General features: G+C 43.8%; 1 protein-coding gene across 2 annotated transcripts; it reads left to right on the top strand.

Annotated features, from left to right (window-relative positions):
* Positions 1-311: 311 nt before the first annotated feature.
* l3mbtl2 (L3MBTL histone methyl-lysine binding protein 2) lies at positions 312-21,990 on the top strand (the record flags this gene model as incomplete). Of its 2 annotated transcripts, none has more annotated exons than XM_083634963.1 (17): positions 312-689; positions 3,037-3,151; positions 3,868-4,001; positions 6,090-6,168; positions 6,407-6,486; positions 8,096-8,213; positions 9,637-9,771; positions 10,260-10,348; positions 14,061-14,307; positions 14,836-14,909; positions 15,063-15,167; positions 16,652-16,790; positions 17,030-17,112; positions 19,167-19,404; positions 19,943-20,014; positions 21,145-21,339; positions 21,452-21,990. In XM_083634963.1, the coding sequence occupies 17 exons, from the start codon at positions 312-314 to the stop codon at positions 21,865-21,867; spliced, it is 2,697 nt and encodes an 898-aa protein (XP_083491089.1). In that variant the 3' UTR covers positions 21,868-21,990. The 2 variants fall into 2 exon arrangements, with proteins under 2 accessions (XP_083491089.1, XP_083491088.1); XM_083634962.1 differs by having other exon boundaries at positions 3,034-3,151.
* Between the last annotated feature and the right edge of the window lie 3,302 nt (positions 21,991-25,292).

Raw genomic sequence — 25,292 nt, 5'->3', positions numbered from 1 at the left:
CTCGAAGTTACACATTTGGTCGTAGTTAAATCTACCCTTTAATATTATGTAGCTATATTGTCTGTTAATGAGATGTAACGTTAATCTTTGTCCTCCACAGCGTATCACTTCTGGTAGCTATGGCATTGGTCTTACATTAAGTTACTGTTAAACACGTTAACTTCAGGAGGAGAATGTGTTTGTAAGAAGTAACATGCAATTATCATTGTCAGCTGGTATCAAGACATCTCGACACTCAGCACAATGTCCTGTCTGTAGATCCATCTTGGGCTCTTGGACATCACCTTCCTCAGTCCTCTGCTGCAGTCAGAATGCCCTACCACTGTGTAGCCTACGGCTGTGGCAAAACCGCCGATGATGGCGTGACGATGTACAAATTCCCAAGGGACCCCGAGGAGTTTCGCAAATGGGAGAAGCAGGTCCAGCGCACCCGCAGCGAGTGGTTTGCCAGGCCCAACTCCCACCTGTGCAGCGAGCATTTTGGCAAAGAGTACTTTGAGCCCAAGCTACCCATCCCCACTCTGAAAGCTCTGGCTGCCACGGGGGCTCTGAAGCTCAAGCCTGGGGCCGTTCCCACTGTCTTCATCCGACCGCCGTGCTCCTCCTGCGATGGAGTCGGCTGCAGCGAATGCCTGCCTGCCATCCAGCGCAGATGTATTGCTGCAGAACCAAGAGAGCATCACATTCCTGTAAGTAGTTATTGCTGTGGACTGGGAAACATCTGACTGACAATACACAGAGAGAGAGACATCCTGCCACTCTTGAGGGCTTAAATGGGTTTAATTGACATGTTTAATGTCTGTCTGTCAGTCTGTCTGCCTCTATTAAAGGAACACTCCGCCCATTTTCAACCAGCTTTGTATCATTAGAACATCAGTAGTATATCAGAAAACTGTAAACGGTTTTGAAGTCTGTCATTTAATTTGACAGTTATTGAGTGTTAAAGTGTGGACCAGTGACATCACTGGTCCACACTAACTCAAATGAATAACTCATTAACTCAAATCAACTCTCAATAACTGTCAAACTAGATGAATGATGAATAGTTTGACAGTTATTGAGAGTTGATTTGAGTTAATGAGTTATTAATTTGAGTTAGTGTGGACCAGTGATGTCACTGGTCCACACTTTAACACTCAATAACTGTCAAATTAAATGACAGACTTCAAAACAGTTTACAGTTTTCTGATATACTACTGATGTTCTAATGATACAAAGCTGGTTGAAAATGGGCGGAGTGTTCCTTTAAGGCTGAAAGATATTGACAAAAAAAAATCACACCCAGGTGTTGAAGCAGAGTCCTGCACCGGGTCGGGTACTCGCGGGTTACCCGCAAAAAGCTTGTGTAATGGGTAAAAAATATACTTATATAAATTCACGGGCACGGGTAAAAATGAACTAAACGACAACTTGTTACTGAGCTAACATTAGCAGCTGCTAATGCTAACGTTACAGGCGATGAGTCTCAGCTATTCACCTCCTGTGTGAAACGGGGGCAGTTTGGTTTGGTGCAAACAAAGTGAGAGACTGTTTGTAACCTGTGATTAATCGCGGGTAACGGGTCGGGCCGCGGGTCTTATATTAACGGGTCTGGGGGCATGGTCGGTTTTGATTTTGAGATAATCACGGGTAACGGGGCGGGCACGGGTCTAAAATTGACGGGTCTGGGCGGGCACGGGTTTGCAAAATTGGACCCGTGCAGGACTTTGTGTTGAAGTAATCGGTGCAATGTGTGCAGCAGGTCCCAGGTTGCAGCAGGTCCCACCCTTCTCCTCCACCCCCTCTCTGACACTGTGTGTGCGCGCATGCATGCGTGTTTTCGTGCCGCCCATACGGGACCGCCTATTTTAAAATAGTCACACAAAATACCCAGCCAAAAGGACACAAATTTGTGAATATCTTCCTTTAATGTCGATACAGAGGATCACTGGGTCGGAATGTTGAAACACGCATTTCAAAACTCAATATTTGCAAAGGTCCACCCACCTCTCGCCACACACGCACACCCCCAAATGTTGGTGCACACATCTCCCCCACACACATCTCTCCCACACATGCATCTCCCCCACACACATTTCACCACAAACACAGTCACTTATAGAAGCGGCTGCACCACTTAAAAATGAGCAGTGATTTAAACTGTGATTTCGTATCATCTTCATCACCACATGTTTTTCTAGTCATAAATGTTTTTGAGTTTGAGTATGATTAAATGTTTTCACCAATATTGTACTTGATTCATGGACCAAAGATTACCTGCACCGCTAACGCCTTGTTCAGAAATCCATTTTGGGCGTCTCTCCTAACGCCTACATTCCACTAGGTCTGTGTTCAGTCCGTCTGCGCTGCGGTACGGCATCGGCACCGATACGTTTCCACTCTAATCATTGTGTCAACTCCCACCTACTCCGCTGCGTTGCGTGTCTACTCCGTCCCAGCTCCGACGATCCGGAGCTCTCCGAAAAAGATACGCAAGGCTTCTATTTTTCACGGATGACGGAGCAGAGCTGCAGTTAAGTTGGGCGGAGCCAGGCATGAAATCAACAGGGCAGAGGTGTTTACAGCATTCAATATCAAGCCAGAGGACAAACATGTATGAGGAAAAGTTCATAATTGAAGTGGAAAACCACAAAATAATTTATGACACGACCCATCCTTTTTACAAGGACAACACCAAGCAAGTCCACCCCTCCTCTGCTTCTCCAGTTGGGAACAATGATCTTCTGCCTGTTTGTCGTTGTATTTATCCCACATACAAATTGTCTCGCGCGATTTTACCATGAGAACCTGTCGGTCTCGTCACTCCAGCTGTCTGACGGAGCGGAGCCGTGACGTGCTCTGCATGCAGCCGGTTAGTGTTGGCGGAGCACAGAGCACGGAGCAAAACCGGAGAACAGCCGCAACGCAACGCAAATGCAAGCAGTGCAATCCCGGCGTAAGCAATCAATTGCAGTCTCTGCAATTTGGAAATTGCAGAAGTTTGTATTGTGATTTTTTGTTTTTATTCAGCCCTACTGTCTATTTTTCTCTCAGCAGGCAGATGATGATGAGATGTTTGATGATACAGATGGAGGAGGGGATGAAGAAGAGGAGAACGAGCAGGAAGGAGCAGCAGTTTGGACTGGCAAAAAAACAAAGGACGACAGACCAGGTGAGATGCAACTGAGTACATCACAGCACATCGGGTGTGGCTAATGAGCTAGAAGTTCTGCCAGTTTCTCTTTTTGTCTGCTGGTGGCACATTTATACTTTTACATGTATTTACTTATGAGAGTTTGCTGACAGTGGAGACAGGTAAAATCAACATGGCTGACAGTGGAGACAGGTAAAAGTCAACATGGCTGACACCTCTGTTAATTCCACCCAGAGATTTTGTTGCTGCTGCTTCATCCTGTTGCAGATGTATTGTGTTTAGTTGACTTATACGTTGAATGCAAGTGTAAACTAAACCTGGTGTGGTTTGATAAAATTATTGTGTTGCTAGACCAATGTTAAAATCAATATTTCTCTAATCAGTAACAATATACAACAATATAATTTATCCTCTACAATATATGTTTCATCTCAATACATTTGAACCACATGAGCGTTGCATCTTATGCAAAGATCATAAGATCCTATTTTACTATGATTGTGTCATAACAGGACAGATTAACAGAAATACAAAATAAATAGTGCAATTATGTGATGCATCAAAAGGAATGATGGGACATTTCCATAAAACACTTGAACCATTTTTATAAGATGTCAGGATTGTTGACAAAGTCAGGTGAGATGGACTCAGCAAACTGGAAGGGGTTAACCCTAACCCCTAAACCCATTTGATAGCAGCTATGTGACAAAATGCATGGTTATGTTTTTCTCCAGTGGTGTGTGAGATGTGCGGCACCACCGGTAACCTCGGCACCTTCTACTCCAAGACCAAGCGTTTCTGCAGCGTGTCCTGCTCCCGCTCCTATTCCTCCAACTCCAAGAAGTCCTCCATACTGGCTCGACTGCAGGTGAGAGGAAGATGTGATGTGGCCTGCAGCCTGCAGGGTAGGGGTGTCACGGTACATGTATTCGTCCCGTGAATTTACGGTACGGGCCTCACGGTACCTCGTTTCACGATACGTGAAACGACACGACGAATACGTCAAATCCAGAAGCACCTAAACGCTGTTTGAACGGCATTGAATTGAATTGAATTAAACGCCACAGAAGAAGACATGCCAAAACAACACAAGGGCCATAGAAATCCGCGTTCACAGAATGGGACGTTTTGTGGCGATAAGCTGTTTTGCAAATTCTGTCAACATCAAGCCAACGAGGTAAGCTTGCCAATGTAACGCTACGTAGCCGCGACAAAGTCCTTTATAGTTGCGCGTTGCGGCTAAACGTTACATAACACTGACAAAGCTGTTAACTTGTAAACAAGCAACTTACATCGCGTGGGATGAGTGATGCGGTCAAGCAGACTCAACCAGACATCTGCGGATGCAGACAAGCAAGGAAGAGGGGATGACTCCTTGTCATGTTCCAATAATCCATTAGATGACCGAACGTAATCATATTATGCTAAACAAAACTCACATCCAATAACGTTAAGGCGCTGACAGGGTTCTTTCCCGTACTTACTGGGAAAGTGAAACCCACCCCGTTGTCTGTCAGACAGTGGGGGTATCTTTCAACAGGGTTTAGAAGTTTTTCTTCTTCTGCCGTTTTATTCTTCTTCTACTTAACATGTAGGTATTTTGACGTTGACTAAAGAAATACTGCCGCCTAGTGGCCGCTTTTAGATAGGATTCCAAATTAGTGCTTACATCAAACGCAAATGCTACATAAAACAAATACAACAGGGGGAGGGGTTGGTGGGAGTATTAGGCTACTCCACACATGCGCTCTGTTTACAAACTTGTGTACAATAAAGATTTAAAGTGGGGGGAAATGCCTTTGCCCTGTCAAACAGCTGGAATACAGACATCTGAGAGGGAGGCGCACCCCACACTTTGAAAATCACTGCTCTAGAGTAAAACCTTTTTGTGTGGATTGCCTAGATCTTATTAAATAGTGGACATTTATTCATTCCCACATATTAGACACTATTTCTGATGGTATGAATAGCGTAAAAAGCAGAATTCAGACATATTCAAAGGGAAAAAAACAGAATTTGGGATTTGTTGCTTTTTTTCCCCGTTTTCGTACCGAACCGTGACCCCAAAACCGAGGTACGTACCGAACCGTGACTTTTGTGTACCGTGACACCCCTACTGCAGGGGGAGGCGTAGAGCCGTGATGTGGCCTGCAGCTTGCTGGGGCAGACGTAGAACCAATTGCCCACAGACCTTATTTGAAGCATTGCTCCAAAAACCCATTCAAAAATCCCATAGGCAGAAACAGTGAAGAACCCGGAAGTCCGGGACTTCCGCCCTCCGACTACAAAAATACGTCATCCCTGCGGTACTCTATGCTTTGGAGCCCCCCTGGGAAGGCCCGCCTCCGACTTGTGGGATTTACGTCCTGTAAATAGCTTATTTTCTGACACAGCAGCTCATATCCTTATTATATCATAGAGACAATGAGAAAATGAATGCTGTATTTACCTTGCTGCAGCCAGCGTGTTCACCCTGTATCTGTCTGCTGTCCATCACATTGGTGAGTGATAGAAGCTCCTCAGTTCGTAATCCATATGATGTTATTCTGGCTCAAAGAAATACGGGCGGCCATCGAATTCAAATGCTTCGTCCATATTCTCGAAGTCAGGTAAATTTCAGTCATCCTCCATCCTACGGTATTTACCATGACTGTCATGGCGGCTTGATCCACTGCTCTGGTCACATTTATGCCAGTGTGATATAAGGATATGATCCGCTGTGTGTCAGAAAATAAGATATTTACAGAACGTAAATATACACATTACACATGCCCCTATTTCCTCTGTTCTAGGCTGCTGCTCGGCGCGTTATAGCTTTGTAGTGCATCGATTTCAAAAAATTCCTTTAAAGCTGGGGGGGGGGGGGGGGGGGTCTCCTTTTAGAAGGCCTACAAAAAAGCAGGAAGAAAACACTCCTTGGTACCAACTAATTTTCATTGTGCCTGTCTCCCCCAAGGGAAGGCCCCCTTCAAAAAAAGCTACAGTGCTGAACAAGGTGGCCAGCACAAAGGCCCCTCCAACAATAGGACCAGATGGTGAGGACGCACGCACGCACACGCACAACACAATCAATGACTTTACTCACCAGAACGTGCACAGGAATTTGTAAATAACAGCAATTCACATAGACTCTCTGCATCCAAAATGAACACACTCATACCTAACACTCATACCTCACATTGCAAGTCATCTCACTTCAGCTGTACAAAACGTTGTGATTTTAATTCCAATGAACACTCTTAACCCCCCCCTCCTTCCTCCTCTGTGCTGTAGCATCAGTAGCTGGGTTTGAGTGGGGCTCCTATTTGGACAAGGAAACCTCTCTGGCTGTCTCCGTCTCCTGCTTCAGACACGTGAGTCATGTCTGTGAAGCGTCATCACAAATACAAATAGTTTATTCACCAACAATCTATACTATTATACTATATACATTCAACATAATCTATATACTATTATACTATGCATACAGCTTTCTATAAGTGAAAGTGTATATACGTATGCACATTGATCTTTTATTTTATTTTAATGAAGGGGGTTACAGGTACAAACAAAGCAAGGTCATATTCTCTGGAGTATAAAACAAAGCATAATCATTGGACTTTTTATAACAAGGAAAGAAAGAGAGAAAAAGAAAAGTTCTATCTCATAATACCTGTCGGCTACCATTCCATAGAGAGATGAAGACTGACAATATACCTACATGTACATATATATACACATGCATGCATACATGCATACATACATGTATATACATATACACATATGCACATTCAAATTCTTGAGTAGGATGAAAGACGTAAAATAAGCTCTGAGCTTTGTGGAGCATGGGCATAACTCCGTAAATTCAGGGAAAAGATATGAAGATGGAACAAATATCTGCAGAAGAAAGGTTGTATATGGATGTTGAAATTTAAATTCCAGTGTGCAGCGGTTGCTTTGCTGCCTGTCTTGAATTTTAACATTGTTTTTGAATAAACAAGCAAACATCAAACACCAATTGTCTATAGCAGAGATTCCCAACCAGGGGTACGTGTAGCCCTAGGGCAGGGGTGCCCAATACGACCGGTCGATCGCGAAGGTAGTGTGGTAGATTGCATGGCATTGAGGAAGTTTTTTTTTTTTTTTTTTTTTTACTGTTTTTCCACTGTTTTTCCACTGTTTCCACTGTTTTTCCACTGTTTCCACTGTTTTTCCACTGTTCCACCGTTTTCCACTGTATACTCAGTGTATATATATATAAATAAATATGTTTGGTAGATCACTTTGACTTGGTCATTTTAAAAGTAGCTCCCAAGCTGAAAAAGTGTGGGCACCCCTGCCCTAGGGGTATTTGAGCAGCTTGCAGGGGGTACTTGCAAAGATGATTTATTTATTTCCAATATGATAAAACAATATTCCAAGTCATTTCATAGACCCATCTTGGTAAAACTGATGACTTTCTCCAAATGAAAACTGTCAGAATTGTATTAAAGGGGATCCATTCAAATTATTTCCTTTTAATAATCAGATATGTTAGGTCTACTAAAAGTTTAATCTGAGTTTAATAGAATAAATTTATGAGAATCATCGACACACATGAATGAGGGGGTACTATTCACCTTGTGTAGAAGAGACAGTCTGGCTTGAGACTAACAGGAAGTGTAATGGTAAAAGCCCTCACAGAAGTGTAAACACAATCGGACGTTCTGATTGCGTTTACACTTCCTGTGACTCATAAACCTGGTCTGACTCATATGTGAGTCAAACTAGGTTTGACCAGGAGAGTCAGACTAGTTTGAGCGGGTAAAACAGCCAGCGTTTTGAACAGGATGTCGTGACACAATGGGTCAAGTGGGCGGGGCTACATAAGGTGAATGGGCATGGCAAAACAGCTCAAGGGGTACATAAGACAAAAAAGGTTGGGAACCACTGATGGAAGCATCCTTGCTTGTATTGTTTACTGACGTCCCCTCCACCCTGCAGGTCCCTTTGTGTTCCCAGTGGGACGACATCTCAGTGGGGATGAAGGTGGAGGTGTTGAACACTAATGCAGTCCTGCCCAGTAAAGTCTACTGGATCGCCACCATCATCCAGTTAGCAGGTCTGTGCGTCTGTCTGTCTGTCTGTCTGCCAGTGTTTGTTTCAGTAGGCCAGTACACCATTGTATCTGGCTTAAAGCAGGACTAAACCCCCAGATTTCTGGTAGAACGGCATGCTGCTTGATTTGAAAAAACCTATGGGAAAAACCAAGAGATGAAGGCAAAGATCGTCTCGTCTTGTCTCACTATACTTTTTGGCTGTGCTCAGACGGCTTAGACGGGAAACTTTGGAATTTCTTTACCGGAAAACGACGCCATGACAGTTTGCCCACCGGTGCTCAGTAGAGTACTGAGCACCGTGGTATCGCCGGAGTATCGTTTCAGTATCGGTATCGAGATATTTAGGCAGGTATCGGTATCAAACTCATAATTTTGGTATCGTGACAACACTAAAAGGTAGCCTATTAAGTAGCAAATCGTGTTAACACTTAGGTAGTTATTTACATTGTTCATTTTTATTATTTATAAGTTTTCATTATTGTTTAGACAGCTCTGGTCCAGTCAAGCGTCACTTCTGTGCACTGATATTGTCAATTTGGGACATTTTGTTTTGGAATAAAATTGTTGGGGGGAAAAATCCATGCATTTGTTTTTATCCGATTAATCGAAGAAATAATCGACAGATTAATCGATTATCCAAATAATAGTTAGTTGCAGCCCTACTGGGGGCCTTATGCTCTAACTAGGACGCTTATTCTTTAAACTTATTTTAAACTAACCATTGTAAATCTGAGTGAGACAATGCATGGCTTATTGTCAAATGTTTTCACAAACACATTTCCCTGAGCCATTTTCACTGTTGAAGAGAACGTTTTAAACGAGCCGCCATGTTTTCCTGCCGCTTCAAACTGGGGAAGAACAGCCCACGAGTCAAAGCATTCGTCCATAGGCGTGCAATTCTAGATCACTAGCTTAACGCTAGGTTCACACAGGGCACCTACGCCTTGCCTTGCCTCAACCCACGCCTACATACCTTGAGCTGGGTGTGAACCTATCACACGCTTTTGCGATCACACTGCACGCCTATTCCACGTTCACCTGAGCCGAGTCACAAGCGCCTCTCCTCTCTCCCGAGTGTTTTTTTTTGTCACGTGTGGTCCCGAATTATCATGGGTAGGTAAAATAAATCTGATATATTTAATGTGCTATTGATGCTGGATATGTATAACCAGGTCTCCTTCTTGGGTGACTGCTGTCATAGAGAACTGGATGCTGTTGTACTAAGTGGATTAACTTTTCATTGTCCATCTTGCTTCTTCGGTCGCTATTCTCTCTCCTGAAGAGAGGCGGTCTGTTGTAATCATACAAACTGGATCATATCCATCATGTTGGATTTGGATGAGCTGATATACCATCTCAAATGAAAAGCCTATAAGTGACAATATTAACCTAACACATCTCTTTCTCTCTCTCCTTGTTCCCTAGGATACAAAGCTCTGTTAAGGTATGAGGGCTTTGAGCATGACAGCAGCCATGACTTCTGGTGCAGCCTCGGTTCGGGGGAATTGAACCCGATCGGATGGTGTGCGATGACCGGCAAACTGCTGGTGCCGCCAAAGGGTGAAGAGGATTCATACATATACTCCACACACACCACCCACTCCACACACACCACCCACTCCACACACCAGCCTGCAACTGTAGGACCATGATCACTATTGTATGGATTCATACGTACTCCACACACACCAGCCTGCAACTGAAATGAAAAAAGAACAATCTATTGCAATACTGATGGCATGCAATTTCTAAATCATGGGATGCTGCAATTTGTCTTTTGAGAGGCCAAACTTTCTAAACAAGCAGCTCTAGCCTTTGAAATCAAGTTGTATGTTGGAGAAAATCTTTAATTTTATTCAAACTGACTAAATCCTATGCATTGTAATTTTTTATCCTCAACAGTCCACACATTACTGTATTTTTATTTTATTACGATTACTATTTAGTACTGCACTTGTGTATATGTCTGTACTGGATATTCTGTGGATAGATAGACAGATGGATGTACGTAGATATAACATTATTTATTTGACATTGTGTTTGTATAGATGTGCAGCAGAACATCCCAGACTGGAAAGAGTATCTGATGAAGAAGCTGGTGGGGGCAAACACACTTCCTGTTGACCTCTACCTTAAGGTAACAACACACACTTCCTGTTGACCTCTACCTCAAGGTCAATCTGCCTCCCCCCCCCTCTCTCTCTCTCCCCGGAGTTCCCCGAGTGCCCCCAGAGCTTATGTAGCCCCGCCCACTTGACCCAGTTGTGTTATGACTTCCTGTTCAAAACACTGTCTGTTTTACCTGGTCACTAGTACTGTACTGTCACAGGAAGTGTAAACACAATAGGAAGTAACTGGCTGTGGGAGTGTTTTCTTACTTATAGACTAGTCTTACAAAAATGAACTAGTTGACAGAGAAATTAGTCGCTTTGGAACATCACTAGTTCACACAAAGAATACCAATCTAATCTGTCCTCTGTGGCTAGCAGAGGTGGGGGATCATCACACTAAAATCTGTGGATATATAAAAGTCAGGTGGGATCAGATTTACATAGGCATGCCATCATAGTTCTTTATGACTGAGCTAATATGTAAATCCTGATTGGATTGAAGCCCCCTTCCAGTCAGTTTTTCCCACCTGTTTCACCGTTGATGTTCTATGAAAACGTACAAGCGCACGCGCTGTATCAACGCACGTCACCATTTGTGCCAAAGAACTTACATTGATAAGAACCGAAGCCTAATAGTTTGTTCCACTGAGACATAATGACTGCAGGTGCTGTTGTAAAAGAAGCAGGACAGCGTCACCTCTTGTCTTCAGTAACCGCTTTGTCTGCGATATAACTGAATTGGGCGGCCATACTGTTTCTGGTTATAGCTCTGTTAAAAAAAACTTTATTTTAGAAGCCACAATATTGCTTATTATCAACAAAATGGCCAACAGATATCAAAGCTGATTGGCTTCATGGAACTGGTTAAAAGTTATCACAAAGGAAGAAGTCTGGAGCAACTCGGGCCATAGAATGCCTTTTATTTAAGGTGCAAAGTAAAAAGACAACGTTTCGACATCAGTGCGTCTTCATCAGGTCACCTGACCATTGACCTGACCTGATGAAGACGCACTGATGTCGAAACGTTGTCTTTTTACTCTGCACCTTAAATAAAAGGCATCCTATGGCCCGAGTTGCTCCAGACTTCTTCCTTTGTGATTTTGCGTCCCTCCTGTGATGCACCGGACCTGCCTGTCTCTACAGCTGAAGCGCGGTGGGATTCTCTCTTTTTGGTTAAAAGTTACTAGGCAGGTCTCGCGCGCTCGATCCCCAGGCTCGGCAGCTGCGTGGCCTCGCCCGTAGCTCACTTGCTCTTATGACATCACTGATGACCACTGCGTGTCGCGGCCTCACCTGCTCTATGACATCGTAATCACAATCACATACCGGTAATTAATAAATCTGGCTCCGTCAGGTCACCCGCACAGCCCAGGGGTGGAAGCCATTGTCTCCCTCTGGTTCCTCCCGATTCTATCTACACTTTCTTTTTTTTTACCTTTATTTTACCAGGTAGTCACTTGAGATCAAAGATCTCTTTTACGAGCAAGACCTGGCCAAAATGGCAGCATTTAAAAACAACAGCAGCACCAACAACAACATAACAACAACAACAACAACAAAACAACAAATAAGCAAAGTACAAATTAAGCACTTATACTCCCATCACTTATACTGATGACATCACTGATGACATCATCACTGAACTATAGCCTCAGCCTTAGGGCAATCAGGAGAATTAATCTGCCCTAATCTATAATTAAAAAATCCGGCTCAGTCAGGTCACTCGCACGAGTGCTCTTTACACACCCTGAAGGTTTCAGCCCGATCGCACCTAAAACGGCATAGCTGTGGCCGAACACAGAACTTGAAACAAACAAACATTGTCCACATACTCAATTTTATATATAGATAGATAGATAGATAGATAGATAGATAGATAGATACTATATTTACTGTCTATCAGACGTCAGACCACTATAATCTCTGATGTCATCACCCATTTTACCAACAGCTTATTTTTAGGACTTTTAAGGCTTTATTTGTCAACAAATACAGCAAACTGTGTGTCTAATCAACAGACCAGGACAGGACTGGAGGGGGACTTTATGTTTTAGATCTTTAATGGCACATTGGGATTTTTTATGTTAACTTTTTGAGGTAATAGTCATATTTATTTATGTATCTGTTTTCCAAAACACAATTACAAAGTTCTTTATAAGGATAAAATATAGAGCAAAAGGCAATAAAAAGTTAGAAATATGCAAGGCAAGTCATAAAAAACAGGTAAAAACAAAAATAAAACAATAATAAAAGGTCATTGCATAAAAGCAAGTCTATAAAAATAGTTCTAACGGCTAATACGAAACTGTTTTCGAAATACCGTAAATTCCGGACTATAAGACGCACCGGTCTATAAGCCGCGGGACCAAAATTGACTATTTTTTTCTTCTATAAGCCGCACCGGTCTATAAGCCGCGGGTGTTTTGATGTTTAATTACCATATGAAAGGGTTCGTGCACAGAGAGGAATGTCGGGAAAGCGATGGCTGTTTGGGGAAGCTCCCATTTATTAACATTTCAACAAAACAAAACAAAAGTCAGGTCACTAATCCCCAGACAAAATCACACAACAATAGGCTATATGTGCAGCAAACCTGTAACCAGAGAAGTCAAGTCACTAATCCTCGTCTTCCTCTTCTTCCTGCGTACTGAAACCACCAAAGTCCTCATCTTCAGTGTCGGAAACGAACAGGTTCAGGGTGGCTTCGTCAACCACTCTCCTCTCTCCTTCATTGTCACTCAAAACCAACGAACTCCTCTTCATCACTGTCGGCATCGAACAGCCTCTGAAGCCTCTGACGGCCCTCAGCGCCAGCTGTGGCGGCGTCATTCTCTTCATCCCGCAGCAGTCCAGCGTTTTGGAACCCGTTGGTGATTGTGGATGTTTTCACACTCCTATAATATTCCGTGCTGAGACAGTTCCTCCTGCTGCACCGTCCAACGCCTCACCATTGACTCATCGATGCCCAGGTTACGCGCGGCTGCTCTGTTTCCCTCTTTTAATGCGAGATTGACTGCTTTCAACTTGAAAGCTGCCTCGTGTGAATTTCTGCGTACCTTCCCCATGGTAAGTGAGAGTGTTGCTTCTACTGCTCGTTCTCATGCTGTCGAGAACGAGCAAAGCTTTTTTTTGGTGAAAGAATCCTCCAGGGCGCTTCTTGTTAACAGTCCGAGTGAGTGGCAGGTCGAACGTCAAAGGCACTTCATCCATATTTATGATCTGCTCCGGTTCGATGGAATATTCCTTGATCTTCCTTTGTGTGAATTCGCCGAAGTTTGTGATTTTCTCCTGGTAGTCGGGGGAGGGAGTTGATGGCCGAGTGGCCGTTTGCTTACCGTAATTACCATATGTAAGTGGTCACGCACAGAGGGGATTGTCGGGATGGCTGTTTGAGGAAGCTCCCATTTACCGTATTACTGTAACATTTCAACAAAACAACATAACACAACACCACCGTTGTTTATTTTTACAGTGCACACAGTGTCCGCGGTGTGGTGAAAAGAGGGCAAGAGAGGAAATTAAAACAGAAGTGGATTTATAGTTAGAAAGAGTGCTAAAAAAGAGAGATTTTATTTGTATTTTTTTTTTTTTTTCTGAAAAAATCCATAGATAAGACGCACCGTTATATAAGCCGCAGGGGCCAAAAAACGGGAAAAAAGCCGCGGCTTATAGTCCGGAATTTACGGTAGTTTTCCCTAAAACTGAGCAACATCTCTGTCCCATCTCTCCTCCTCCCAGCTAGCAGAGAACTTGAAGTACTCGTTCAAACCTGGCGTGCGTGTGGAGGTGGTCGACCCCAAACATGTGAGCCGGACGCGCGTGGCCATTGTGGAGTCCATCATCGGTGGCCGTCTGCGGCTGGTATACGTCGACCAGAGCGATGCCCCCGAGAACGTCATACTGGATTTCTGGTGCCACTTGGGGAGCCCCCTGCTGCACCCCATCGGCTGGTCCGCCACTGTGGGGCATGCCATCAAACCCGCTGGTAGGTCTCAGGTTTAGTTTCTGAACACATACGATAGGTGAAGATTTATTCCAAATGTGTACAACAATATTTCACACACAAAAAATCACAGACCTTATTTCATGCATTTAACCGAAATCCCCATACTAAAATCCCATTGACTTGCATATTTATTGCGTTTTGGCTTTTTTGATGTAATTTGGATATTGCTTTTGTCTTTTTGTTGACTGTTTTCTGAATGAATGAATAATCACACCTTCTGTCTGTGAATGGCTGCATATGGTGGTTCATTGATCTTATTCTCTGTAATCATGTAAGCTACTCTCCTGTTGGTTGGTGTGTGAAGCTCACCCTTCTATTTAAATTGCCATTTTTCCCAATTCAAGGCTGACACGCGTACGTTTCTTTGCCCCAAATAAATAAGAAAAGTTTATTTGTGAGTGCCGGTTTATGTTCTTTCCTGTTTATTGCTCAAAATAGAACTAATCACTTTGAAATGCATTTGTTTCTTTACTAGTAAAGATATTGGTTTTGCTCTTATTTTAATAGGCAAGAACCCAGACGCCAGCCAGTCTCTGTCTCGTAAAGGTCAATTTGACAGCACATCATTGCATTTTAAGAAGGTAACATTCATACTAATATAAAACAAATGGTTGATTCATGATTTATCAGCCAAATGCAAAAAGCAGAGGTTGATGCAACAGCTGAGATAAAATGCCATTGTAGAGTTATACATTAACTAACTGTGCTGTTAAAAATCACTGTGTGATCCGCAGCCAAGGATGGTCTACATGGAGGGAGGTTTCTTTGAGGAAGGGATGAAGCTGGAGGCCATCGACCCTCTGAACCTGGGGAACATCTCTGTGGCCACTGTGCACAAGGTTAAAGTCATGAAGACATAACACACTACCTGTATTTGTCATTCAAAAACATTTTCACATTCGTCCATAACAATTAACTGTAGATACAATTTCCAAAATAGGTTTTCTGTACAAGGATAATAATAATAATAATACTAATATTGGTTCACTATTTGTCATTACAAACCACTTATTAGAACCTTATTCTGTGCTATTGTATTCTACAAGTAACCCCAACTACTAAACTTTTGGTTTCCCTCAATAGCTTCCTAATTAGTGCTTATAGCAGTCAGTAACACAGATGCTCCATAGGCTCTAAAAGCTCCTGGTTCTCAGTCTGTCTCTCTCCCTCCTGCCAGCTACCTGCATTTTGGTTTTCTTCTTTGATTTACTTTCACCTTGACAAACACCCTACACTACACTATCCACACTGACACTACTGATGCTACAGATCAACACACTTCATACTTACCTTCTTCATTTATTTACATTATTATAATAAATACCTCATATTTTTGGCACTTTGCGTCCTGTTCCCTTCTTTTGCCATATCCCACAGAGCCGGGTTATGACAGCAGTATGGGGCTTATAAGGTGCTAGTGTCACATATTCAGACAGTATGGGGCTTATAAGGTGCTAGTGTCACATATTCAGACAAATTATGAAACTATTGAGGGAAAAGCCATAGTCAATGTGTTCCCTATCCCCAGTTTTGAATGTGACTTAATTCAGGGGTTTTCAAAGTGTGGAAGAGTGAGCAGCCTCCCCAATTGACATTGGCATTATTACCACTAGTGCGGTGCCCGTTCCCCCATTCACAACCCTGCATTCAGTCAGGTCCCCCTAAGCGCACTCCCAGTTTAGTTTGAAGTCGATCCAACCAACGGTTCTCGAGATGCGCGAAGGACAGAGAGAGAGACAGAGAGACAGACACTCCTGTCATTATAGTGTAGATTATAGATTATGTTGTATGTTGTACTCGGGCAAAAAAATAGTTCCAAAAATGTTGTAAACATCTTTATATTCTTTAAGATTTTAAAACATCTTTATGCTTCTTTTTTCAAATATCTTCTTTTAAACATTTTAAACATTTGTATCCATTCTGAAGGACTTTTAATTGTTGTTTTTTAAACATCTTTATTATAATTAGCGGGATACCCATCCCGTGTGGTGTATTGAGTGATGTTGCGTTCTCTCCACGTTCAACCCATGGTATGGACTGTGCAGGCTGGCTAGCGAGGACAGACAGTTCGCCAATCGTCAGTCCCATAAATGTCGTAAAATTAGTCAGAAATAGTTCCTCAACAGATACAAAAACATGAGCATGAGAACTGCCGCGATCGGATTTGTGAAACACGCATTTAAAAAAGTCACGGGTTTCTCCTCTCTGACAGCTCACCTCACACTCACTCGCCTCAAGGGGAAAAGCATCTAGTGTCCCTGTACTGTTGTCTGTCTCTCTCTGACTGTTTTTGTCTTTCTCTGTTTCTGTCCCCCCCCCCCAGGTGCTGTTGGAGGGTTATCTGATGGTTGGTATAGATGGCACCAAGTCGGCCGACTGGTTCTGTTACCACGCTGCCTCTCATGCCATCCTTCCCATAGGCTTCTGCGAGAAGAACAATGTCCCCCTCACCGTGCCTCCAGGTCTCCACAGACTTTCCCACCCCATCTGCTTCATTCATGTTCTCACTTTCTCAGCTGTCAACTCCTCCACCCTCTTGTTTTGCTTCGGGTCGCTGTCATGTTGTTGATGTGTGCTTCTGTGCAGAGAAGTCATGAGCAGGGCAGACAATTACTGAAGCAGTGATACTGTGAAGAGAAACACTGTTTAATTTAACTCTTAGTTCCTGATGGATCAACTCTGTGTCTCCGTTTCCTGCCAGGTGATGACCCTCAGGCCTTCACCTGGGCCACATACCTGGAGGAGACGAAAGCTAAAGCTGCACCGGCACGACTGTTCAACACTGTAAGAGTCCACTGACAGTTTGCTTTCTTTGGTCCGAACCAGTCGATTTTCTTTGAAATCAAGTTCTGAATTTTCTCCCATTTTCTCTTGAATTGTACTTGGCCAATTCCCCCTGCTGTCCCAGTCGTTGCTCCTCCCCTCTGCCGATCTGGCGGGAGTTGTAGACTAGCACATGCTTCCTCCGAAACATGTGCACTCGCCAGCCGTTTCTTTTCACCTGATACCGAGGAGTTTCACTGGCAGGAGTAGCACATGTGAGGATCACGCTATCCCACCCCCCAGTCCCCCTCCACCCGAACAGGCGCCTCGACCGACCAGACGAGACGCTAGTGCAGTGACTAGGACTCATACCCCACTGACTCCCACCCGCAGACACGGCCAATTGTGTCTGTAGATACGTCTGACCAAGCCGGAACTACTGCTGCCGGGAATTGAACCCGGGTCTCTGCGGTGGTAGGTGAGTGCTTTTACCTCGACACTACCCAGACGGTTGAGGTTCACACTGACCAATTACACCAGATCTTGGAAACAAAAGTCACATGGACTCATAACTAGCTCCTTTATTGGACAGAGTTTTGTTAACGTATTTTCCTGCCAGGTTAGATATTCTAGAGACGGGAGTCAAAACAAGTCCAAACAAATCTGGTTCCAGTCTGTTTAGCTCAGCATGATGCACTGTAATCCATCTTCTGCCAGGTCGCCATTGTAAATAAGAATTTGTTCTTAAAGCAGCTACGAGCAACTTTTTCGATTGTTATTAAACAGTATAAATTTAATATCAATGCATCACATCTTACCTCTAATAGTCGACGAGACCAAAGCCGTGTGTATCTGAGATTGCTCCCTTAGGTGATTATTAAGTCTATAGTCTGTCTAAACTCGCGCCAACAGGGGGCTCTCTAGAGCGACCGGACCGGGTAACCCGGAAGTGAAACGCGGAAGTGAAACAAGGAAGTGAAACGCAGCTGCCTTCCAACGCCGTTTGCGCTGCCTAGCAACATAACATAAACAATGTGAACGCCACGCATACTCGCGGGAACATCTCTCGTTATATTCTAACAGGTTTTTGGAAGTTATTTTGTGGTTATGGCCGAAGTGGCTGCTGCAAACCGTTTCATTTCACTTCCTGATCTGCCCTGGCTACAGACACACTAACACTGGCCGATTCACTCGGGGTTCAAGCGAGACTACTCTGCGTTGCTCTCGTCGACTATTAGAGGTAAGATGTGATGCATTGATATTAAATTTATACTGTTTAATAACAATCGAAAAAGTTGCTCGTAGCTGCTTTAATGACTTACCTGGTTAAATAAAGGTTAACTAAATAAAATTAAATTATTTGATGTTCAGACCAGTTAAAAAAGCATGGTGCAGGTTAAAAAAATCTGAATTTACTTTCTGGGCTCAAGATTCCTATGAAAATAGAGTACCGCAGGGATGATGTATTTTTGTAGGCGTAAGGCGAAAGTCCCGGACATGTTGGTGCTTCAGGGGAAAAGTGAATGCGGTTTTAGAATGAGGATTTCACTTAAATGCATAAAATAAGGTCTGTCGTTAACAAAAGTTTATGGGAGTGGTCATTTGTGTTCAGCAGGATAATGTTCACAAACGTGATTCACCTTTATGACTTTTAAAGCGTTTTCTGAAAATGGTGTACACATTTTGTTTCAAAAGTCATAAGAGTGATTTCCGCTCGTGAAGATTATCCTGCTGAACACAAATTACCACTCCATTAAACTTTTAACCACAGACCTTACTTTATGCAGTGAAATCCCCATTCTAAAACCCCGTTCACTTTCCCCCTGAAGCACCAACATGCTACTTCCGGACTCATTCCTGCGATGCTCCATACACGTGCTCAATAAAAAGCCATCTGGACATATAACACTTGTGACATCACTCACCCAGCCCAGAGGTCAGAATTCCAACCTAGATTCCAGAAGAGAATCCTATTGCTACATACCAGTCCCACATATTAATGCAATGTGGTCTCCAACCTGCACCTTGCTCTTTAAGACATGAATACGAGCATCAGTCATCATCTTTCTCCTCAGGACTACCCAGGTCATGGCTTCTCCTGCAACATGAAGCTGGAGGCGGTGGACCTGATGGAGCCGCGCCTGGTGTGTGTGGCCACCGTGAGGCGCTGTGTGGGCCGCCTGCTGCTTATCCACTTCGACGGCTGGGACGCTGAGTTCGACCAGTGGATCGACCACCAGTCGCCTGACATCTACCCAGTCGGCTGGTGTGAGCTCACCACCTACCAGCTGCAGCAGCCTCCTGTTGGAGCAGGTGAACACACGATTGAAGTTGGCCATGGCTGAACTTTCTGTGGTCATCGGCCATCAACATTGAGCAGCCTGGGAAGTGGAAAATGGACAAAAAGTGGATTTAAGCCATTCAAAGGCTCCTAGCTCTAAAACCTCCTAGCTCTAAAAAATTATTTTTATTCTTTTAATTATGAAAGAGTACAGGAATAAACAAATGATGGTTGGAGAGCGCTTGCATCCATGGTTGGAGTTGATGGTAGTTGGTGGTCAATTCATTGAGTTTTCTCTTTATTTTCAATAAATGCTAGCTATGTTAACTTCAAAATTGTATAATGTTATGGGAGGCAATAATGAAGCAGTAAAAAATGATTTGCCTAAAAACCATTGTAGCTGCAGAACACAACTTGCATGCAATCAGAACCTCTCACATTTAGCATATAATAAATACATATATTTAATAAAGCGACCCATCAAAAACAGTGCTCAAGCTCAAAACTTCACCATTTTTCTAACCATACCTGGTGTTTAACTGACAGGTGTTTTCTACTCCTCTTCTCTAGGGGATCCAGCTGAAAACCAGGCCTCACGAGCCAAGAAAAACATAAGAAAGCCATTGGTGTACAGGGGGAAGAGTAAGTTCTGCCATACATACATAGAGCCAGAAACCAGCAAACCAGTCTGATGGTTGATACATAAAAAGACACACAGTCTAATTATGGGTTGGATGGAATGTGGATGCAGGGGAATGTGTGGTTAGCTCGTTTGCGAATGTCGGGTGAGGGGGGCTGCTATTTGCAATGTCATTAGAGCTGCAGTGGCCGTTGGGATCGGCTCTCTCACCGCGTGCACCTGGCCCACGGCAGCGTGCCCCTCGCCCGGGGCCGACTGTCATCGGAGTGGCTGTGGCCGGAGGGGGTGGAGGGGCTACATTGTCGGACAGTAGTCCAGATTTGACAGAATTAATGCTTGAGTAACAAGTTTAGTGGCTTTGGGTGTTAAAAAAGATGAGCATCTCCTAATGACACAGATCCCACTTCCCATTTTCGCAGTTATCTTATTTATATGTTTTGTCCATGATAATCTATTATCTATGGTAATACCAAGCAGTTTTGTTTCATGCACTTGAATAATACTTACATTTTTTAATCCAAGGTTTAGTACTGGATCTTTACAGATGGTGTGGGTAGAGCCAAATACCATGCTTTTAGTTTTTGAAATATTGAGAACTACTTCATTCCTTTCAACCCAGTCAGCCACTAAACGTAACTCTGCATTTAAAACAATATCTAACTCATTGGTTGAGAGTGCTGACGTGTATATAGTAGTCATCTGGATACATCGCTATGTTCGCTTTTTCTAGGACAAGTGGTAGATCATTTGTAAATATAGTGTACAGTAAGGGTCCGAGACAACTACCTTGAGGCACCCCACCCCACCCATGTGACCCGCTGATGTGACATTCCCATTACAGTCGTCATATTTTTGTTGTTGTTTCTGTCTGTATCAAGCAAAAAGACGGCAGTAAAATGTAGGCTATAGAAATTGTTTTGATTAAAAATTGTGAGAGAATCGTGATCTCAATTCTGAGCAAGAAAATTCTCGAGATTCTCATCTTATCCAGAATCGTGCAGCCCTAGTGCACGTAGCAGCATCAGCTGTGATTGGTCTGCATTTGTTCTCGATCGCTCGGCCACAGTTTGTGTCCACGGCACGCCGTAAACAAATCTCTCTCCCTCCCCACCTCTTGCCTCGCTCGCTCCAGGGAAGAAGATGGCGAAGAGGAGGCTGACCGCCCTGGACCAGCCGTCTGATAACGAAGGAAGTCAGAGCCACAATCCCATCTGCAGCGATGGGCCCCCCGGGCTGGTGGGCCTGAGTTTCCCCCCAAAGCTCCCCCTCGGTCTCCTCCCAAAACTCCCCCTCATCCAGCCCAAAACTGAGCCAGAGGAGCAGGAGAGTAAGTGGACAAACTCTCACACAACATACTTTCTGCTTAATTTGACAAATTTATTTTGCCTTAATTTAACATTTTCTGTGACATTTTGGTCGTTCGCCCCTTTTCTCTCTAGTCTTTGCAGTGCAGGTGAAGGTGGAGGAGGTGGAGATGGAGACGTCCATCGCTCCTCTGGCTGACCCCCCACAACTCCCCGCCGTCCCTCCACCCCCTCTGGGTATCATCAAACAGGAGAAGGAGGGAGGTGAGCAGAGCGGCGCAGGGCAACACAAAGCGCCAGAGCAGAGCAGAAGTGATGAGAGCAGAGATGCAGAGAGAACAGGGAAAGATCAGCCACCAGTGGAAGAGACTGTGACAGAGAGCGTTGCTGGTGAAAGCAACATGGAGCAGAGTGAAAACGACGATGGTGCACAGCAGAGAAAAAAAACAGGAGAAGATGAAGAGAGCAGAGAGGAGACTGCTTTGTCTGCCCAAAATGTGGAGAGCCTGGAGAGCAGCACTGTGGAGGAGCAGAGGGAGAGGGACGCATGAGATGAGAGGGTGGAAGAAAAGAATGGGAAACTACCAACAGAAGAACATTGGGAGAGTTAAGGTCTTTGCACACACAGTCTGTTTTTTTTCTTCCATAATGCTTTTTTTTGTCATCCGAAAATAAATCGGTACGCACAGAAACCTCTGCACACTGAGTCCAATGCGTTTTATTATTACACTTGTTGCTCTATTCGCAATGCGAGGCAAATATTCCTCTTCTCCTGTTGTATCCACATTACAACATGACAGGTGACAGACTGCAGCAGTGGTGATGTGGACTGGGGAAGGCAGATCATGGCAGCAGGTGGGGGAATGGTAACCGTATGGCACTGGACAGGAGCTCCGTACTCGCTTCACTTCGCCAAGCCAGCTGTGGTGCGCCGTGGCCGGCTGCTGCAGCAGCATTCCCGGGGAGAGGGAGCAGAGGGGCCAGTGAGTGGATCGAGCGCTGAGTCTCTCCAGCTGCCTTGCCGTTCAGACTCGAGCCTCACTCGGCCGCTCTTCAGACTCTCTCCCCCAAACTGACACAGACGGGTCAAACAGCTCGCAAAAGGCTTGTGACTGCGAAAAACGTAGAAAATCATACCCGTTCCGAAAACTTTAATGACGGACAAAGGTTTCGGAGTCAGTGGGTAAACGTGAGTGATACAACATGAGGTCGTATTTATATTTAAAGAGCATGGTGCAGGTCAGAGACCACTTTGCATATGTGGGACTTATATGTAGCAATTAGGATTCTTTTTTTTGTTTTCCCCCACACACAGCTGCATCTAGACTCGTTTTCGTAAAGCAGCTGGCACGCACACATAAAAACCCGCAAATCAAGCAATAACACCTGTGACGTTCCCTCGGATCATTACTTCCGGTATGCCAAGCGTCTGTCCGTCCGTCTTATCCGCCCACGACCAGTCTAGAGCCGGGTTAGATGAGCTGAGATGGTCAGTCGGCTGTCTGGTCTCTGGTTTTCCAAAATTATATTTCCAAATAGGCGTTATTTTGAAAAACCGATTGCATATTGGGGGTCTACTAGTTTCAGTACTACCGTAGTTACGTTTGACTACTGAAACTATTAAAACTTCATAAAGTACCATATTAACCATAGATGGAGCCCAAACTAAACAGAAACTAAAACGGCTCCTTCAGTGCCAAAATGCATTCTGGGCAGTGTTGAATTATCGTACCAGAGAGTCAAAATGATCGTTTCTGGTGGTAAATTATTGTACAAATACGACAATTATCGTACGTCTGGCAACGCTGATTCTGGGTGTTTTGGGAAGTTTTCTGCTGTAGGGACCCATCGACTGTCACTGTATATTATTATTACAGTAGCCCGAGTGATGTCACAGGTGTTATCTGCCCAGATGGCGTTTTCTTTTCTTTTTTTGGCATGTGCATTATAATGCCACCTTTTTATCCATATTTCTGCCATGGGGGCATGTTTTAATTTTGTTTTTTGGGGGTATTTTCATAAGAATCTTACTGTAACTTACTGTAAATTATTATTATTTTTAACCTCTACCACGCTCCCGTGCGATCATTTCGGATGAAAAATACGGACTTGATGTACAAAAGCCTTCATAGTAAAAAAGACAACTGAAAATGCAAATTGTGATTAGTGAACCAAGAATACCCTGAGACTTTGGGAGTTTAAATACTGCATGTGCCTAGGACTGGCTTTGCCAGTTTATTTGGCTAAGTACCTCACTTTGTCCAAATCAGTATAGCGCTGCTACACATTTATGTGTTACTTGAGCAGCTATAATTGCTTTCAAACTTTTTTGTTTTAGTTGAACTAACTATCTGTTGTCACGACAAGCATCCCATCTCTAAATACATCAGATCAACTGGTGAAGAAGACTATAAAGACCCTAATGAGAGTTTCAATATACATGTTTAATGACACTGCAATGTATTTTTATGCCTCCGCCAGGCCGGAGGCATTATGGATCCGGGTTGTCCGTCCGTACGTACGTACGGCTGTCCGTCCGTCCGTACGATGTTTGTTAACGCGATATCTGAGGAACGCCTGGACGGAATTTCATCAAATTTGCCTCAAACATCGACTTAGACTCAAGGATGATCTGATTAGATTTTGGTGGTCAAAGGTCAAAGGTCAAGGTCACTGTGACCTCTCGAACGCCATTTTCAAGCTTGTTAACGCGATATCTGAGGAACGCCTGGACGGAATTTCATCAAATTTGCCTCAAACATCGACTTAGACTCAAGGATGATCTGATTAGATTTTGGTGGTTAAAGGTCAAAGGTCAAGGTCACTGTGACCTCTCGAACGCCATTTTCAAGCTTGTTAACGCGATATCTGAGGAACGCCTGGACGGAATTTCATCAAATTTGCCTCAAACATCGACTTAGACTCAAGGATGATCTGATTAGATTTTGATGGTCAAAGGTCAAAGGTCAAGGTCACTGTGACCTCTCGAACGCCATTTTCAAGCTTGTTAACGCGATATCTGAGGAACGCCTGGACGGAATTTCATCAAATTTGCCTCAAACATCAACTTAGACTCAAGGATGATCTGATTAGATTTTGGTGGTCAAAGGTCAAGGTCACTTTGACCTCTCGAACGCCATTTTCAAGCTTGTTAACGCGATATCTGAGGAACGCCTGGATGGAATTTCATCAAATTTGCCTCAAACATCGACTTAGACTCAAGGATGATCTGATTAGATTTTGGTGGTCAAAGATCAAAGGTCAAGGTCACTGTGACCTCTCGAACGCCATTTTCAAGCTTGTTAACGCGATATCTGAGGAACGCCTGGACGGAATTTCATCAAATTTGCCTCAAACATCGACTTAGACTCAAGGATGATCTGATTAGATTTTGGTGGTCAAAGGTCAAAGGTCAAGGTCACTGTGACCTCTCGAACGCCATTTTCAAGCTTGTTAACGCGATATCTCAGGAATGCCTTGACGGAATTTAATCAAACTTGTCTCAAACATCGACTTGGAATCAAGGATGAACTGATTAGATTTTGGTGGTCAAAGGTCAAAGGTCAAGGTGAGCTCTCCAATGCCATTTTCAAGCTTGTTAACGCGATATCTCAGGAATGCCTTGACGGAATTTAATCAAACTTGTCTCAAACATCGACTTGGACTCAAGGATGAACTGATTACATTTTGGTGGTCAAAGTTCAAGGTCACTGTGACCTCTCACACACCCAATTTCCAAGCTCTGTAACGCAACATCACAGGAGCGCCTTGACGGAATCTCTTCCAATTTGCCTCAAATGGCGATTTGGACTCCAGAATGAACTAATGGCGGAGGCATAAGTCCGCGTTGCGGTCGTTCTAGTTAAAACATGCAAAGCGATAATGTAAACTCTAGATGTGTTCAGTTTTGGGAGTTCAACTATGGAATAGCCTGTGTGATGATTTGAAATTGTGTAGCTCTCTGTTGAGATTTTAA

The sequence above is a fragment of the Poromitra crassiceps genome, assembly GCF_964638095.1.
Source record: "Poromitra crassiceps genome assembly, chromosome: 4".
Lineage (NCBI taxonomy): Eukaryota > Metazoa > Chordata > Actinopteri > Beryciformes > Melamphaidae > Poromitra > Poromitra crassiceps.
Note: the sequence above shows the minus strand (reverse complement) of the source record. Positions and strands in the feature narration are given on the sequence as shown.